Raw genomic sequence first — 20,730 nt, 5'->3', positions numbered from 1 at the left:
ATGTAATCTTCTCTTCATGGAAATGAAGAAATGAGACTCATCAATAAAACACTTTGACAGAAAATGATTGATATGTATAGTGATTAACTGAAAGCTATTAAGTTTGTTTAAAAAAAAAAATGTTAGTGGATATAACGTCAAAGGTAGCCTATAGAATATTTAAAGGTAATAACCCTTTCACAGAACAACACAGAAGGGCTCAATATATTGTGTTTTCTGTTTGTTCTTGTTTTCCATTTGTTCCTATACATATATATATCAAAGTTCCAAAAATTATACCTTATACATTTCTTCATACAATAATCCCATTTTCATCTGTATATGCACACTGTCATCCAACCTTGATTTCAAATGGGTTTGTATGAAGAAATATATATGGTATAATAAATATATATGTATATATATAGTTATGTTCCCAGCTTGAATATATGTTGGTTTTGACCAGGAATAACTTGACACCTGAATCTGTCTCCCTTTATTGAATTCTGTTATATATATATATATATATATATATATATATATATAAGCAATGTTAAATCTCTGAACGAGATATTAACAGTAACTGCACAATAAAGTGAAGTATATTTGCCACTTAAATGTGGCTGACCCCGAGGGGTGGATGTTACTGTTGCTTTTAGCCCCAGGAGGACATCTCCTCCAGCTGGCTATCGACACACATCTGTGCCCTGTCTGTATTTGCCAAGGGAAGTTATCTTTCCCATCTTGATCTACGATACGTACGTACCCGAGTTTCAGGGTTATTTGCCTTCTTCAGCGTACGACAATCGTCGACCTTCGATGCAAAAGACATCCCTTGGCAGATATATGTAACTTTGGAGGAGATGTCCTCCTGGGGCTAAAAGCAACAGTAACATCCACCCCTCGGGGTCAGCCACATTTAAGTGGCAAATATACTTCACTTTATCGTGCAGTTACTGTTAATACCTCGTTCAGAGATTTAACATTGCTTGTTTTCACTTTTTCGATATCAGTGAATAATTTCACTTGAGAAAGCCATGCGACACCAAAAATCAACGATAAGAAAGGCACTTACGAATTCATCGGCTAGCGAGTTCAGGCATCCCACCCCAAAGAAATCCATTCCATGTGCGCCACAAATAGTCCCGTATGAAAAAAAGTTCTGTGTGGAGGGATTACGGTTTAACTATCTAACTTAGAGATATCAAATATAAAATATACAAGAAATGAGGGCAGGGAATCGTCAATTAATAATAGAATTAACAATTAACAATTTTGCCAAGTAGTTCAGTATGAAATAAACCTTTATCGGTAAGACCATTTATCATCATAAATATAAGGGATTAGCAATTGAGTTGCTTCTCCAACATACTGAAAATTCAGAAACAGCAGTCAAAGAACTACTGATTCTAAACTACAATTATCGTTGATTTTTGGTGTCGCATGGCCAAGGATTACCGTGAATTTTTTTTAGAGACACTTTCAAATTTATCAGAATATTTGGGCTGAAGATTGGAATAGTGAAGTTTTCGTTCGCTTAACCATGAAACGATTCGTACCCAATTAATTAAAGGCTTGTTTTGTTTGTGCTTTTCCCTCCGGTTTTTTGTTCTATGTGTGCCATAAATATCGCCATCCGTTTTAGAGAAAAATTTGTAGTTTAGAATCAGTAGTTCTTTGACTGCTGTTTCTGAATTTTCAGTATGTTGGAGAAGCAACTCAATTGCTAATCCCTTATATTTATGATATATATATATATATATATGCACGCACACACACACATATATATGCACAAATAATATTATCATTAAAGGCATGAAATTGTAAAGATTTTTTGGATGACCATTTTCCTGTATCTGTCCTCTTCCTTTCTTTGCTTAGCTGCTGACTTATTTGCTCAAGCTTTTCCCTGCGCTCTACTTCCAATGGATGGATTGCTTCTTCACCATTTGCTTTTTTCACCTTTTGTTCTATCTTGCCATCTTTACTTTGTTTCCAGTCCTTTAGGACATTTTCCTTGCATTACTCATACTCACATCTTATCCTATGTTTATTTCAGAGCCGTACGGCCTGTATTTTGTTTGTATACTGTATATTTTATTTTGTTTGTGTTATCATATCAGGACCACTACCTTTGTTGTTTGTTAATCATATCAGTACCACTACCTTTGTTGTTTGTTTTTGTCACTGTCTTGAACATTCATTCACTATTCCCAGCAATTTTTAACTGTTGACACCACCAAAAATGATCAATATTATCCTTAAAGGCATGAAATTGTAAGGATTATTTGGACAATAACTAATGAGCACATCCATATCTTAAGTGTGTTTCCTGTTTGTTCCTATTTATATATATCAAATTTCCAAAAATTAAATGGAAACAAAGTTAAATTCACACTCAGGACACATATTGCTCATTCCTTGTCAGTTATCATCCAAAAAATCTTTACATCTTCACACCTTTAATGATAACTTATTCATTTTTTGTGGTCTCAACAGCAAGACGTTGTGGGGAATAGTGAGTAAATGTTGAGGACATGTGTGTGTATGTGTGTACACACACATTATCAAACACATGTACTGAACATATATGCTTCATGAATTTGCCGGTAGGTAACACCTGGCACTTTGAGAGAGTATTCTCCACCTATAGTGTTAAAAAATACTGCAATTCAGAAGGCTTTCAGCAGTATATATACTTTAAGTATTATATACATATTGTTAATATATGTATGTCTGTATGTATGTGTGTGTACTCATGAGGAAGAAGCTGAAAGTTATATCATCTAACTAACCATATCTATGTTTTTTCTTCTGCCAGGTAAAATTAGCTGCTATTGTACTAGGGATGTTACGTGAACATAATTTTGATTTTGTTGATGTTATTCGAGAAGAGTCATTTAAAGCTCTAAAGGCTACAATTAAGCAGGTGAGTTTTCATTGGTGTCTACCTTGAAACCAACCATTTCTTTTCAAGAATAAAGCATTTTATATATGTATATATATATATATATATATATATATATATATATATATATATATATATATTATAGCGTTTTGAACCTCAAGGGTATGCCCTGGCACTTGCCACCATCTATATCTCTCTCTTCCTTTACTCAACGATCCCATTTTTATTCTGATCCCTGGCCCTTGTGAGTATGCCTGGCATTTTGCCACCATCTCTATCTTGGTGTCTCTCACTCTCTCTTTCCTTCACCTGCACTTTCTTCAGGTTGGGTAACCATGTACTTCCTTTGCAGTAGCGTTCCTGTTTCTTCATTCCTGATCTCTCCCTCCCCCTCTCTCTCTCTCTCTCTCTCTCTCTCTCTCTCTGGTTGGGTAACTTTGTACTTCTACAGCAAGACACCTGTTTCTGTCTCTCTGTCTCACTATAATCTTTCATCATTCAACACAAGATCACCTCCTCCAATGTCCCCTCTCCTCTAGAACATTTTTTTTTCTTTTTGTCTTGCAAGTACTTGGTGACCCTGTCAGTGCAGGTGCCACTTCAAAGCACCCAGTTTACACTGTAAAGTGGTTGATGTTCAATGGCATCCAGCTGTAAAAATCTTGCCAAAACTGACCTTACCTGTGCATGTGCCATGTAAAAAAGCACTAAGTTCACTCTGCTGAGTGGTTGGTATTAGGAAGGGCATCCAGCTGTAAAAATCCTGCCAGAACAGTTACTAGAGTCTGGTGCAGGCTTCTGCCTGGTCATCTCTTGTGAAACCGACCCACCCATGCTAGCATAGAAGGCAGATGTTAAATGATGATGATTATGATGATGATATATATATATATATAACCAAAAGGATCCAGTTTCACTCGGAGTATAAACTCATAGCCTTAATTCTTTGCTTGTAGTGTGAGATTAGTGTATTTCTCTGAAAGTAATACTTCCTTTTAACACTCAATGATTTTACACTTCTGTACATTACATGCACATATTATTCATGTAAGTGCTTCTTCATATACTCTGTTTTTTGTCTTGCCATGTTTATCACTGAAAATGTAGATTCCAGAGGATGCAACAGCCGGAGCAATCTTCTTCTGTCTCATATTGGCAAGGAGCAGGTTGATCAATAATGTCTTTCCTTTGCCTCCAGGAGCATCTAAGAAGACCCGACCAGTGTCATTGTCCACAAATGTCAGAACTTGCCAGTATACCTTTTGATCCTGTACCAGAAGTAGTTCCTTCTTATTGACAACTGCTTGCAAACTTTCTGTGTTGTATGATTTTCCCTGATTAGCTCTTGTGCTAACCTGTGATGAACATCTCTGACAGGACTGGAAGACCATAGAGTTCAAGCTTGTTTCCACCCAGTGATCAAACCTTGTCCTCTATTAATCTTAAGGGTGAGATGGCAATCTCAGTGATATGTTAGACATACTGTGTTGAACAGATCCCTACAATGTAGAATGTAGTTAGAATTTTCACTTCTCACCATGATGTGGAATCCATGGAAGTCATTGGATGAAACTCTCTTTGAGGAGTTTGTCTGTACAATGTTGATGTAATCATCTTGTACATAACAGAACGGCAATGGATACTGTAGTGCATTATAGGACCTGTGTGTTTCTGAAATCCCCATCATTGTCCTCCAACTCTGAGATGGAGGACAATGTCATGCCTGTCATGGTCTTGCTCAATCAGAAACACAACTATTTTATTTGCTGTTGGCCCATTAAACCTCCCTCCATGTTGACCAGCTGGTTTCTTGTCTGACCTGCTAACTACCTTGTATTTCCTGGAGTTAGCTGGAATTGTTTCAAGTGCAGCTGTGAAGCTTGTTGTTGTGCAGCATCTTTTGCAGAGACATCTCAATGCTCATCCTGATGCCAGAAATGTTCTTGCACCTTTCTTGCCCTTCTTGTTGAGAATCACCCATAAAATATATTTGTAGAAATTTTGGTGACTCATTTGACAGAGGTAGTAGAAAGCCAATCCGATGATAAATCTGCCCTTGGATCTTGAAAGTTTGCATGAATCCTGGCTCAGTTATTTCTCTTGTGGCTTCAATGATGTGATCTGTAGCACAGTGTTGTATTGTCGAATTTTGTTTTGGAAGTGCTTAGAATCTTGGTCAGTTGATGACAACAGTTTCTTCAATGGCTCTGGAGGTTGGGGCATTGCAGGGAGTTTAACCTTTCCACCACAGCAGCACAGCCCAAGTGTCTCTTCAGGCCACTTCCTTGTTTTACAGTGTATGCATTCATTTGTCATTGCACCAATCAAAACTTTAGTGTCATCTGCATAATTAACTGCTGGGTCATAGAAAAAGTAAGCGATAGAAAGTGAGGAAGTCCAGTGAGAAGTTAGATAGGGAACGCGCCTCCCAAATACTAAAAATAGATGTTTGTAGAATCAAAACAAGTTGTGTGATTGATAGAATAAGAAAGAGAGGGGAGTGAGAGAGAGAGTGAATAAGGAAGAGGAGTGAGAGAGTGAAGAAAGAAGAGGAGTGAGAGAAAGTATATTTAGTAAAGAAGTGAATCATACATATAAAGCAAAACCATATTATTGTGTCTCAGCTCAAATTATTACTGCACCCCGATTATGGTACTAATTTGTGCAGCTATCTTCTCATGAAAAGCGAACATACACATAGTTAAATAGATAGATATTGCTAGATAGATAGATATAGTCAGAGTGATAAATAGATATAGATTTAAATAGAAAATAGATAGTAACAGAAATCCTTAGAAGAAAGGCAAAATGTTTCTATGAGGAATGTGAAGAATAAGAATTTTAAGCTAAAAATTTATAGAAAACTGACATTCATGTTTTTCCCCAGGAACCAAACAAACAATGCAACTGAAATGAAATAGAAGCAGTTAAAATGTGGCATAACTACAGATGTATATCTATCTGACTTTGTTGCTTCATAACTTCCAGAAAAATAGATGCTTGTCAACAAAACTTTCAACAAATAATCTCTTAGATCCTGTAGATAAGTATATGTAAAGATTTGTTGGAAAAAATTTTTCTGAGGGTTTGGGGAGAGGAGTTTTGGAAAATTCACATGACTTGACATCCCCCACACCTCATAACTTTCAGGAAAATGGGTATTTTTTAATGAAATTTTATACAAATACCTTTCAAATCAGTGGTTCTGGAAAATGGAGTTTTGGATCAGACGGCCACATAAGTTGGAATTTCTCCGTTTTGACAGGGATTTTTTCCAATTTCTTTTTCAGCACTGTCTTCAGAATGATGGGAGGTATCTTTTCATGAAAAAAAAAAAAAAAAGAATTTAATCTTTGCAGAGGAAAAAGTGTGATTTAAAGGAGATTTGGCTGTTGTTTCTAGCACATTGTAAGACCACTCTTTAGTTTTTTCTCACTTGAGTAGATATTGATGTTTTTCAATATTTTTCCCCATTAACACATTTATGCTATAAAAAAAGAATTCGAAAATTTATGATTTTTATTTAGCCCCACTCCTGCCCCCAATTGCTTTTTAAATAATAATAAAATATTGGAGAGCCTGAGAAGATTATTGCTGGGATTTGTCATGTAAAAAATGATTTATTTTAATAGCATAACTTTCTGTTAGAAAATGTGTTTTTTACACACACACATACACATGGCCTTGCTCAGTTGGGGTGCACGTAAAAATTTAAATTAACATTTTTGTTTTCTTTGCTTATATCCCAGCAAAGGACTATGTATGTATTACTTTGGTATCATCATTCTATAAAATGTGTTTATGGGGAGAAAAATATTGAAAAACATCAATAGATGTGAGAGTGAGAAAGAAACAAGGAGGGAGGTCTTGGGACGTGCTAGAAACAACAGCCAGATCACCCTTAAATGACACATTTTCTTCTGAAGTTATTAACAACTTTTTTTCTAACCAAAAATGTTTCTCTCACAAGTTTTAAGTGTGTAGTGCAAAAAAAAAAAAAAAGGCCAAAATCATTCCAGGCTGGGGTGGTGATAGGGTGAAAAAATCATAAATTTTCAAAAGTTTTTTCTTTTTATAATGAAAAGATGCCTCCCATCATTCTGAAGACTGTACTGAGAAAACAATTGGAAAAAATCCCCGTCAAAATGGAGAAATTCCAACTTATGTGGGCTGTCTGATCCAAAACTCCATTTTCCAGTAACTCCTGCCCCCCACCCCCCACTTCCCAAAACTTTTGCCTACAAATTTCTTTGTAATCATAATCTACACTGTTTGAAAGCTATTTATATAAAACTTCATTAAAAAATACCCATTTCCTTGAAAGTTATGGGGGGTGAAAATGTTGGGTCATGTGAATTTTTCAAAACTCCTCCCTAACCTATCAGAAGAAATTTTCCTCACAAATACACTCAGTCTACAGGATCTAAACAATTATTTGTTGAAAGTTTTGTTAAAAAGTATCCATTTTTCTGGAAGTTATGAGGCAACAAAATCAGATGGGTATACATCTGTAGTTAAGCCTAAAATGTAAATATTCAGCAACAATGTATTGTATACATACGTGTGTGTGTGTAGCTAGCCGCAGTTGCTGCATCAGTACTGGAAGTTGACATTGAGAAACCTTTTTTAAAGAAGTTAATCTTATATAAAACAATATTATTTTTTTTAATAAAAAAATAAATCTAGACCAGCAATGGACTATGTATATATTACTTTGGTATCATCATTCCCAGGTCAAATTATTCATGCGTCCCAAGTATGGAACCAATTTGTGTAGCCGTTTTCACGGGAAAAGCGAACACACACACACACACACACACAGGTCTGTTTTATATATAAGATATATAAATATTAGTTTGTCCAAAAAGTTCTGAGCATTTATTTTAAATATGCAAAAAGAAATATAAATAATTGAGCTTTCAATAAATTTTATTTAATGAAATAATTTCCATTATTATTAATGGCATTTGCCCATCTATCAGGCAATTTAACCCTTTAATGTTCAAACCAGCCATAAATGGCCAAAATTAATTCTCCTTTATTTGTTCAAGCCAGCTGTATCCGACTGCTCTACGAAATCGCTAAGAAAAAAATGAACAAATCATGTTATTGAATTCTCGTAGCTTTGAGATAATGCGAGATGAAGCCTTTCCTGCCTATATTCAAGTATACTCTGAAATTGTTTAGGCCACATGGTTTTTTCAATGTTTGAAGAGAAATTTGTACCTTAGTTTTTAAAGAAATGGCATCAGCAAGTAGCGATTCTGACTTTAAAAGTTTTACTCTTGACGATATAGAAAATATAAATGAAAGCAAGAGTATTTTGTCTTCAGATGAATCTGATATCTATATTAGTGACGAGGAAGATTTTGAGAACAAAAGTGATGAAAATGATATCATAAACATGGTCAAAGATTACAACACCAATTACTACTCCTGATTTCACAGAAAACACTGGTCCACACCACAATTTACCCCTTGATGCTCAACCATTGGACTATCTATTTTTATTTTTACCAGAAAGTTTTTTTGAAAATGTTGCAGAGGAAACAAACAAATATGTGCAACGTTTAATTTCTGTTCGTGGAAGAAACGATCCACTATGGCAACTAACTTATACTGCAGAAATGAGGGCGTTTTTTCACAATTAATATTATGTTTGGTGTTAAACAGTTTCCTCAACTGTGGAACTACTGATATAAGGTATTGTGATGCATATATCTCAAGTATAATCTCAAAGACGAGGTATTCGAAAATATCTCAGTATTTACATTTAACTGATTCTGTTAATGCCTCCAGCAAAAACGACCCAAACTATGATCCCCTGTACAAAGTACATCCTGTAAGCATGTACTTATTTACTTGTTAATGATTATAAAACTGTGTATCTACCTGGGAAAAATCTCAGTGTAGATGATGCCATGATAGGCTATAAGAGCAGAGTACATTTTCAGCAGTACATGCCTGCCAAACCTACTAAATGGGGGATCAAGGTATGAGAAGTTTGTGAATCAGAGACAGGATATTGTGTAAACTTTGATGTTTACACAGGTAAAAAATATAATGGAAACAGACCATATGGATTAGGACATGGTGTAGTATAGTCTCTTACTGAACCATTTCACCCTCAGCACTGATGCCTCTATTTTGACCATTTTTTTTTTCTTCAGTGGCTTTGGCAGAAAATCTTGCCCGTGTAAGTACTTACACGTGCAGTACTGTTACAGGAAACCATAAAGGTTTACCCTGTGAAATGAAAACAAAATTAGAAAAAGAGGGGACATTTTACAAATGCAAAAAGAGAATTTGTTAGCTACTGCTTTCAAAGACAAAAGATAGATTTTATTTCTGTCTTCTAATGAACAACCCGGTGTTGGCGCTGGTGTTCACCCCTAGTGAATATTTGTTATAACAAATATATGGGTGGGGTTGATAAATCTGACCAATATAGTGTTCTTTTAAGCTATAAGAAAATCACAGTTTCATAATTGCAGAAATAAATTTCATTAACAAAAGAACATGAAGAAAGAGGAAATAATTACTACATTATTTTATTTGTGTACATTTAGCATTTATAGTACAATTGGAAAGTAAAGTCATTTTGTCAGAGAATTACGACTTAAAATTCACACTAGCTAATCCTTCATACTAACTACTAGAGTTCACAACAATTCAAATAAGTCTTGTTGGATTTTTATCATAGACATGGCATAAAAAATAGTCAATATCTCGATGAGTGAGTGTCGTGGAGTTTAGTAACATCCAACAAACACTATCGTGAATGTCGTGGAGTTTAGTAACAATCCTACGAACATTGAGTAATTTCCCAAAAATCAGGGTTTTTATAACTGCTCATATCTGAATTCTAAGAACCGTATTTCGTGAAACATTTCTTTGAAGAAAGTTTAGAATTTGTATATGGGCAGTAATTTTAACCAATGGGATTACCAACAATTATGCTTGCTCAGGCAAACGACCATTACATCATATTGCCGCCTTTTATGACTTGCTACATGTTGTTGGAACACTAACCCTTTCCTGTTGGCAATCTCCAGCCTCAATTCTTTTGATTTTTTGGTTCAAATTAGCCAGCTGATGACAGTACACATCAAAATTGTCTGGTTTTGTGGGAGAAGCTCATAATAAATAATGCCTTTATGATCCCACCAAACACAAAGCATAGCTTTTGTGATGTGGATATTCGTCTTTGGTTACTGTTTTGGGGGATCCTTACGCAAATTCAAGGATCTTTTGCACACTTTGTTTTCATGCACAATCCATTTTTCATCTCCAGTCACAAGTTGTTTCAAAAAAGGTATGCTTTCATTCCATTTCAAAAGCATATCACAAATGGAATATCAGTCCAAGCAATTCTTTTCTGAAAGTTTGTGAGGGACTGATACATTAAAGTGAGAAATGTATCCTAGCTTCACTAGGTGTTCATGAGCCATACTTTTAGAAACTTCCAACTCTTCTGCAAGTTCTCTAGTCGTAATATTTGAGTTTTCTTCCATCTCTCTCCTGCTCTCTCTTGCACTTTTGCTGTCTCCCACTCTCTCTCTCTCTCCTCTCGCTGTCCCCCCCCCCTGGCTAGGTAACCAAGTATCTCCTTTACATTAGCTCACCTGTTTCTGTCCTCTTTCTTGTTTCATCTTCCACTCTCTCTCTATCTCTCTCTCACTCCCCCTCACCCTGTTTCTCTTTCTCTCTATATATCTCTCTTCTTCTTTCTCTTTCTCTCTTCATCTCCCCTCTCTCTGGCCAGGTAACCATGTACCTCCTCTATAGCAAGACACCTGTTTCTGCGTCTCTGTCTCTCTATCACACTCTCATCTTTCATCATCTGACACAAAATCACCTCTTCCAATGCCCCCACCCATCTCAAAGGATCTTTGTTTTGCAAGTTACTTAGTGACCCTTCCAGTACTGGTGCCATGTAAAAAGCATCCAGTCCACACTGTGAAGTGGTTAGCATTTTGGAAGGGTATCCAGTTGTAAAAGTCATGCCAAAACTGACCTCGCCTGTGCTGGTGCCACATAAAAAGCACTCGGTTCATACTAAAACAGACACAGTAGTCTAGTGTAGTCTTCTACCTGGCCAGATCCTATCAAACCATCCAACCCATGCCAGCTTGGAAGGCTGATGTTAAATGATGATGATGATGATGATGATACAGCATAATAAAGATGACTCTTTCTAACAAAATGACTATTCCATTCATTTAAGTAGTTTAGTTTGGCTTTCCTCCCAGATGCTTCAATAATTTCATGCAAGCACACCATCTATTGCAGTTTCCCATGTCTGTTCTTAGTTTGTCAATGTTTGCCATTTCACTCTTCTGAAACAAGTTGTCCACACAGGTTAGATGTTTTCTTCCCCTGTTGATTCTTCCTTCAACTGACTGCCATAAGACCAGTTGACACAGTTAAATAAATAGTTGTTAAACACATCTTATTCTTAAAAACATAATTGTTTCTACTAGATAACAATTTCATTGAAATCTTTAAATCTGGTTTGATTATTTAGTGTAAAAAACAGTCAATTTAATATCTAGGGAAATAGTATCTAGGGAATAGCATTTATTAAAGCTGAAAAAATTTTCACAACTGTTACTCAGTTTTATGTAACCATTTGTCCGACAGTTGTAATAATACTAAATAAAATATCAACAATAGTCAAATTGATAAAACATTATGTAAAAGCAAGAAAAAATAAAATAGACTCTATCCAGATATGGGAATTACAAATATTTAAAAGGAATGTAACAGAAGTGCACGTTGAACTGTAAGACTGTATTATTATTATGTATTCTTGCACTGCCTTTTGCACTTCCATTTTATTCTTCCACCTAAGCCAACCTTATGCCATTATATTTTTTAAAAATCAGTTACCCAATCAGATTGTGCTCATTCATTGAACTGTAAGACTATGTTATATTATATCATTATATTATATAGTCTCACATAATTTATTTTTTTAGTATTATCACAACTGTATGATGAACAGTCACATAAAACTCTTGAGTAACAGTTTATGAAAACTTGTTCAGTTTTAACGAATAGTGTATTACTCTACCTTTGGTATTCAAGTACTATTTCTTTTACCAAAGAGATTCTATTAAATTCTCCTCCTCCATTCATTTTCCGTGTTGGTACGTGTTAGTTTGACAAGAGCATGCAAGTCAGAAGACTGTGTCAAGCGCTACTATCTGTTTTGGCATGGTTTCTATAACTGGATGCCCTTCCTAATGCTAACCACTTCACAGAGTGTACTAGATGCTTTTTACATGGCAAAACTCCTCAACTGAGGGGTGGCAGAAGTTTTGTGGAAGTTGGCTTTTTGCCAAGTGATGAGATGTTAGAGTATGAATAGAGAGACAGAAATAGGTGTCTTGCAGGAAAGGAGATACATGGTTATTTCAGTAGGCAAGAGAAGAGAGAGAAATATAAAGATGTAATGGTGGGGTACAGTGAAGTTACAGGGAGATGCATTTAAGTGAAGTGTGAAGAAGGATTGCATTGAGCTGGTGGGTAAGTTCAAGAGATGTGGAAGATAGGCAATTTGGTTTTTCAAATATAGCAAATTACCTGTTGCCTTGGTCCTTTATCATCTGCTCTGTGAGGCTCATCTTCTTTAGATCATTTTTCACCACTTTGTCTATCTTCCTGGGTCATCCTCTTTCACAGGTTCCCTTGTCCTCATCCATATGCATCACATGACCATACAAATGCAGTTTTCTCTCTTGCACATTACATGTGATACTACCTATACCCAATATTTCCTATGTAAATTTACACTCTGTCATATATACACACTGATATTGCATATCCAGCAAAGCATACTGGCTTCACTTTTTTGAAACCATCACATATCCTCTACAGTTACAGTCCACATTTCACTACCATGTTGTATAGCTGTTTGTACATAAACATCATACAATTCATCTTTCACTCTGAGGGAGAGGCCCTTTGTTACTAATAAAGGTAATTGTTCCCTGAATTTTACCCAACCAAGTCTGATTCTAGTAACTATGCTTTCAGAGTACCCTCTGCCACTGTTAATTTGGTCACCTAGGTAACAGAAACATTCCACTATCTCCAAGGATCCTCCTAGATATTGGAGGAAGTCTATTTCTTGTGTGTTCTTAGTGCTTATACACTCAAAGACTACTTTCTCTCTTGACTTTGTTGTGGTTCCACTACCCCTCTTATGTTTCCATAGCTTGTATTTGGTACATTGTATAGAATTTCTACCTACATTTTTCTTACATATTGAGCAGAGCCATTTCCCTGAAGAGATTAGCAATTTGTTTGCTTTCCTGCTTACTAGTACTTTGGCCTTTGCTAAATTAACTCTAAAGCCCTTTGATTCCTGACTGTACCTACAGCTATAAGAACAAGGTCATTAGTGTAGTGGAGCACCCATGGGTAACCAGTTTTAAATTCCTGTTATAGCCTGGAGGATTATGATAAACAAGAGGGTGCTGAGAGTTGAGCCCTATGCATTATACTCATTGTGCCAAGAAACAGAATTCCTTCTACTAGATCCTCCTTCATAGAAATCCTTAAATCTGATGTAATTGTTTTTACTATAGAAAACAGCCAAATGAATATCTGTGAGCTTGCAAATTTTAATATCTTGTTACAGTTTACATTTATTTAGAGTGAATGTGATGTAAGAGGTTCTGTTAAATGAAATAAATATTATTTTGTAAAGTATTGAAAAGTTCATCCTGATAAAATTCATTTTCAAAGCACTAACTATAGGATAAGTGTTTCTTAGAAAATACAAATCCAAAATTTACTAATGTCTTGTTTTTAAGAGGATTGCTTTTACACAAACTTCTTTCTTAAGAAGCCCTTAAATAAGAGATTTGATCATTTTCAGTGCAGAAAATAGTCAAATACTTGTAAAATTTGAAATTTTAGCACATCATATTTGCATGTAGTTAGAGCTGGGTTCATTATATTTTACCAACTTTAACTCCTCATGTCTAGCTACAACTCTATGGTTCTGATTGTGTAATGAAGACATAAACACTTCAAAAAAAAAATCAAAAGTGAATGTAACTTTTTTTTTTTCTTTTCAGTTTTTAAATAGAAAAAATACAAACTCTTCCATGTTGGAATTGATGATTATTTTAAAAAGATATTTGTTTAACATGTTTCTTTTTATCTAGTCTGTGATTGAAGCTGTTGCCACTGCAGATGACATTGATACTGAAGGAAATGTAGGCTGGTATGTAGATAAGAATTTCATTTTCTATTGAACAACAAACACTTCATGAATAGCAGATGCACCTTCGTAGTTATGAGCATTTTTGTTTATAAAAATTGTGCAACATATGTCAGTAAGCTTGCAGAAGTTTTCAGTCAATTTGATGCATATGACACTACCTATATTTGACACCGAGGCTGCTGTTTGCTTAAAGTCAATGAAAACATGAAAGAGAAGGAGTAAATATGACACCATTCACAGAAATACATGTGTGCATACTAACATGCATATATCAATACACACATACATATAACTACACAACCACACAGAGACAAACTAGAATCTCTGTATTGCACTACATTGTATATACATATGTATATATACACACAGACACATTAAGTATTTCTCTCTGAATATATATATATATATATATATAATATTATGTGTATTTCTTCTATTCATGGTGTAATCTTGTATCTCCAGCTGAGTGTTTTCTATTGAATTCATGTATATTATTTTATAATTTATTTTATTTTTTATACATATTTTTAAACACTTACAATAATTTTTTTTATTGAACTCCTTTACTTTTTTTCCTACCCCTTGTTTTTTCTTTACAATATTTATGTTGAAATACATTACCTTTTTCTCAATTAATTTTCAAAATAATGATGAATTTAGTTAAATAACTGTGTCATTATTTAGTTGGTGTTCAGAACATAAATTAACACGTACTTTTTTTTATGGAAGTTTTAATTTAGATCACTTTAAAATAGGAAGGTTGTATCATAGAGCCAGGGGCAGTTTCAGGTGGGTTGGTGGATGGTCAATTCCCTAAACTTCGATCCAACATCTTAATAAATATACAAAACATACTTATTATTCATGACTACACCAAGCTAATTTTATCTTGTATCCATCATCCATACATCATATATATATATATATATATATATATATAGATATAGATATATAGGAAAGAGGGTTATACATCTTTAGATGTATACCTGACTTTCCTATATAAAATTAAGAATTAACAGAACGCTGAACTCCAGACTATCAACACTAACAACATTTATTCAAGGTGGAATATATACATCTTTAGCTCTTGTTTGTTGAGACTTCTTCTGTGTGTGTGAGCATGGTTGTTGGGACGTTGGTATGTAGATGTGAGCGAGCTGTCTAGTGTAAGTTCGAAAGATGGAGAGAGACAGCTAAACACGTCCTTGCTCAATCGCTGGCCAGCAAGAAAGAGACAGAATGAAGCGGGAAAGCTTGGTTGTTGAATTGCACGCATGCGTGAGACTACGCATGCGCACAGCGTTACTACAGGGCTCCCTTGCCAGTGCGGAACGCACAATAATATAAAATAAAATTCTGTTGGAACGCCTGAGGCAGGATGGCCACTGAAAACCACCCACAAGATGTAGCACAAACACACACAAAGAAAAATGAAGGAAATGAAATGTACACTCGTGTGATACGTGCATGCAATGTACAAATTGAAGGAATGAAAGAAAAACATGCAATATGGGCAGTAAATGCCACCTAGTAAAAAAACAAATGAGACAATGAGAAAACAAATCGTGATGACTACTGTCCAGGAACTGGAATCACGGAATGTGAAAGTCTGAGTGTTTGTTTTTACTGAAAGGAAAGAAAATGTATGAGTGCACAAGTGTGTGTGTGAGAAAAAACACAGAACATATTAAAGTGTCTGTAGAGACAAAAATTCAGTTCGTATAAGAGTTACACAAGTTGATTTAGAATGTCTGTACTCAGGAAGTCGTGGTCAGTTGGCAGAGCTATAGTTGAGCGTCGGATGCTAGTCGTGACCGGTTACCTGGTACGGAATATTCAAGTCGGCTAGCTCTGACTGTTGTGCGTGAGTGGATAAATTCCACTCCACAGTGAAGATAAAACCGAGTGTGTTAATCTGATGTGTCCCTGGTGGTGGGGTTGTTGGTGCACGACATTGTGGTAGACAGTACATTGATGGTGAAGACGTTGGCGCAGGAACTGTAATATAGCTGTTCTGTATGTGTGGTGGTAATGGTGTTGACGGTGGTAATCTTGGTTGAACGAAGCTGGTGGCGAAAAGGCTGCTCGGTGATGATGGTATTTGAAGAGGTGCGCTTTTACAGACGGTCGACAGACAAAACTCTGTACGACTATTAGCGAAAACCTCGAAGAAAATTTTTTTAACCCAAGATGAAAGAACAACCGTGCGAACTCAAAAAGGAGAAATGGTGACGAATGGAAAAACAGAGGACTCCTTTTATTTAAACGTGTCACACGGTCGAACACAAAATAATATATCAAAGATGATATACAAATAATTATGTTATACTACGATAACATAAATAGCCAGTAATGAGACGATAGAAAAGACAACCGTATGAAATGAATAACAAGAGATGTTTAGTGTGGCATAAAAGATGTATGTGTATGTGAGAGTGTGAATGCAACATATAAGAACATAATAAAAGACAGGCCGTCTATATGTATGTGAGATATTACAGCAGATAGAAAGTCAGTACACGTGAGAGTTTTATACCAAGTTCTTGAGTACACAATTGGAAGTACCGCAGGCTGTAATTCTTGTCTGTTTATTATCGTGATGAACCTAAGTCACCTAACAGAATCGAAGAGAGAGATTTGCCACGGTGGTTTAGTTTGGTGTACATAGTAAGTCGTGTTGACTATGGTTGGAGATGTCGGTGGCGTTGGTGGTCATCGTTGCTTGGTAATTCAGTCTCCATGGCCGCATTTGTTCTTTAGTCGGGTTCACCAGTTATAGGTTGGTAGTCCAGAATCCATGCTGCGTTTGTTTCTTAGTCGGGGTCACCACTTTATAGGAAAGTGGGTTATACATCATTAGATGTATACCGACTTTCCTATATAATATTAAGAATTATAACGGAACGCTGAACTCCAGACTATCAACACTAACAACATTTATTCAAGGTGGAATATATACATCTTTAGCTCTTGTTTGTTGAGACTTCTTCTGTGTGTGTGAGCATGGTTGTTGGGACGTTGGTATGTAGATGTGAGCGAGCTGTCTAGCATATGTTCGAAAGATGGAGAGAGACAGCTAAACACGTCCTTGCTCAATCGCTGGCCAGCAAGAAAGAGACAGAATGAAGCGAGAAAGCTTGGTTGATGAATTGCACGCATGCATGAGACTACGCATGCGCACAGCGTTACTACAGATATATATATATATATATATATATATATATATATATATATATAAAATTTTGTATATATAAACAGAATTCAAGCATTGGTGTTCCACGATGTTCTGATCTGATGAGCTAGCCTTCTTTATCTGCAGTAGTTTTCTTCCAGAGTTTTGTTTTGACGCAGAGGTTTTTCCCTCTTTCTCAAATGCTGTCATTACTTCCGAGGCAGTACTTCTTCATACATCAAATATTTTGGCTGTTTTCGTTACACTAGCACCTGCCATACGAGCACCAACAATTTGACCTCTTTGTAAGTCCAATTGATCTGTCATTTTAATGAATTTTAATTACCTTTTTCTGATGATATCTGAAAGGAAACAGCAATTTTAGCAAAACATATTAAGCAACACTAATAATAAATCAAAAAACATAAAAATAAATAATCTTTTGACGGTTTTATAGATATTTCAAAATTATGATGCTATAATGCTATAAAACTACATGGTATGTGATTATGAATCAGATATTTTGATTTCTGAAAGTGAAACCATCAGTTCCAACAGCTCCAAATAATGATAAAGAAAATGAATTAGTACTTGAATGAAGTAAGAATTTGGAAACTGATTTTCTTATTGGTTTTTCTGAAGATACTGGACCTAGTCACAATATTTCACCCATCTTTGTTTGAAGTAATAATTGTGGAAATGAATCATTATGCAGCAGAACATAAACAATGAGGAACAAAAGATAGTTTGTGGCCTTCCACATACATGAACGAAATCCAAAAATTTTTTGCTACCAACATTATTATTAGTACAAGAAAACTATCCAGAATTACAAACTACTGGATTAATGGTGAACCTTTCAGAGGCTAGTATGTTTCCAATATGATGACGAGGACACGATTTTGTTTTTAACTATCCCAATCTTTACATGTAATAAACATGTAGCAGTACACCAGTGTGTGGAGAGCTAAACTTTGATCCCTAATTTAACATATGACCTTTCATCTTAAGCAAAAACACATACAACATTCACCAAAACACATGTAAAATATTAAAATTCTGGGAGAAACCTATCTGTCAATAAAGGAATGGTTTGTTAATTACAGTTGGGTAGGTTTCCAATAGTATGCTCCTGGAAAACCACAAAAGTTTGGATCCAGTTGTTATACTGGACAAAGAGACAGTAGTGTATGCAAACATGGTATAGGGCACAATGTGGAAATTATTACTTTCATGTCATAACCAGGGCTATACGTTATTTTTTTTCTCAGTTTTTCAGTTTGGTCAACCTTATGGTGGATTTTAATCTGTGGAACGTGTGCTAAAATAGTTGGAACTAAAAAAGGGATTTAAAAGAAAAAGCAAAATTTAAAAAAAGAAGTGAAATACTCCAATGGCAAAAAGGAAATTTGCTAATGACTACATAGAGGGATTAGGAAAATATCAAATTTCTATCTACATGTGACCATCCACATGAGGATGAAAATGGCACCCCATTTGTGAACCTCAGTTATAGCACACACACATGGGTGGTATAGATAGGTTGAATTAAATGATGAGCTAAATGGGTCCGTTGACTTGGTAAGTTATGATGGAGATACCTTGTTCAATATATAGTAAATATGAGGAGCAGGAGTGGCTGTGTGTTATCTCTTTATTATATATAATAATTTGACTTTGGTTTTGTTTTAGTTGTTGTAATTTTATACTAGGTTTGTTGTATATATATATATATATATATATATATATATATAATCATTGTTTTATATGATAAGTAGCTTGCTTATCAACCACATGGTTCCAGGTTCAGTCCCACTGCGTGGCACCTTAGGTAAGTGTCTACCACTATAGCCTCAGGCTGACCAAAGACTTGAGAGTGGATTTGGTTGATGGAAAGTGAAAGATGCCTGTCGTGACCAAATTAGCAGTGGGGGTGGGTGCGCTGAAAGCGTAGCTGCTAGAATTAGAATAGCCTGGGCAAAGTTCAGAGAGCTCTTACCTCTGCTGGCGACAAAGGGTCTCTCTCTCAGAGTAAAAGGCAGATTGTATGACGCATGTGTACGAACAGCCATGCTTCATGGCAGTGAAACATGGGCCGTGACTGTTGAGGACATGCGTAGGCTCACAAGGAATGAAGCCAATATGTTTCGATGGATGTGTAATGTCAGTGTGCATACTAGACAGAGTATCAGTACCTTGAGAGAAAAGTTGAACTTACGAAGCATCAGTTGTGGTGTGCAAGAGAGACGATTGCGCTGGTATGGTCATGTAGCAAGAATGAATGAGGATAGCTGTGTGAAAAAGTGCCACACCTTAGCAGTTGAGGGAACCTGCGGAAGAGGTAGGCCCAGGAAGACCTGGGATGAGGTGGTGAGGCACGACCTTTGAACATTGGGCCTCACCGAAGCGATGAGTTCTGACCGAGACCTTTGGAAATATGCTGTGCGTGAGAAGACCCGGCAAGCCAAGTGAGACCCAAATCTATGGCCTCAGCCAGTCCACTTATGCGTACCTTCCTTCATTGGACACCAAACTCCACTTGCGAAGACCTGTTGAGGCAAGTGAAATCGAAATCGAGTTAAATTCGATGACTGGCACCCATGCCAACGTTGTCTCCTTCATTGGACACCAAACTCAGCTTGCGAAGACTTATTGGGGCAAGCGAAATCGAAATTGTGATGGTACCTGTGCCCAGCGTAGCCTTTCTCTCACTTGTGCCCACAGCATGTGTATGGACCTTTGGACGAGATCGTTGCCAGTACCAGTGCGGGTGGCACATAAAATATACCATTTTGAGCGTGGCCGTTGCCTGTACCGCCTGAATGGCCGTCGCCAGTACCGCCTGACTGGCCGTCGTGGGATTTTCGAGCAAGATCGTTGCCAGTGCCCGTGGACTGGCTCTTGTGCGGGGCCGTCGTAGGATTTTCGAGTGAGATCGTTGCCAGTGCCCCTGGATTGGCTCATGTGCGGGTGACACATGAAATGCACCATTTTGGGCGTGGCCATTGCCAGTGCCGCCTGGCTGGCCTTCATGGGATTTTCGATCGAGATCGTTGTCAGTGCTCCTGGACTGGCTCTTGTGCGGGTGACACATGAAATTTTTCGAGCGAGATCGTTGCCAATGCCCCTGGACTGGCTCTTGTGCGGAGCCGTTGTAGGATTTTCGAGCGAGATCATTGCCAGTGCCCCTGGACTGGCTCTTGTGCAGGCGACACATGAAATTTTTCGAGCGAGATCGTTGCCAGTGCCTCTGGACTGGCTCTTGTGCGGGTGACACATGAAATTTTTCGAGTGAGATCGTTGCCAGTGCCCCTGAACTGGCTCTTGTGCGGGGCTGTCGTAGGATTTTCAAGCGAGATCATTGCCAGTGCCCCTGGACTGGCTCATGTGTGGGTGACACATAAAATGCACCATTTTGGGCGTTGCCGTTGC

The 20,730-nt window shown here is 36.6% G+C and overlaps 1 protein-coding gene across 3 annotated transcripts in view; it reads left to right on the top strand.

Annotated features, from left to right (window-relative positions):
- The window catches only part of LOC106871767 (vacuolar protein sorting-associated protein 54), a 484,461-nt gene that overhangs the window by 168,896 nt on the left and 294,835 nt on the right, over nt 1-20,730 (top strand). For all 3 annotated transcript variants that reach the window (XM_089359786.1, XM_089359787.1, XM_089359788.1), the window contains 2 exons: nt 2,801-2,908; nt 14,068-14,126. In XM_089359786.1, the coding sequence (XP_089215912.1) occupies nt 2,801-2,908; nt 14,068-14,126 (167 nt within the window). The remainder of the gene's footprint in view (nt 1-2,800; nt 2,909-14,067; nt 14,127-20,730) is intronic.

Source organism: Octopus bimaculoides, chromosome 11 (assembly GCF_046866305.1).
Source record: "Octopus bimaculoides isolate indiv1 chromosome 11, ASM4686630v1, whole genome shotgun sequence".
In the NCBI taxonomy this organism is placed as follows: Eukaryota; Metazoa; Mollusca; class Cephalopoda; order Octopoda; family Octopodidae; genus Octopus; species Octopus bimaculoides.
Note: the sequence above shows the minus strand (reverse complement) of the source record. Positions and strands in the feature narration are given on the sequence as shown.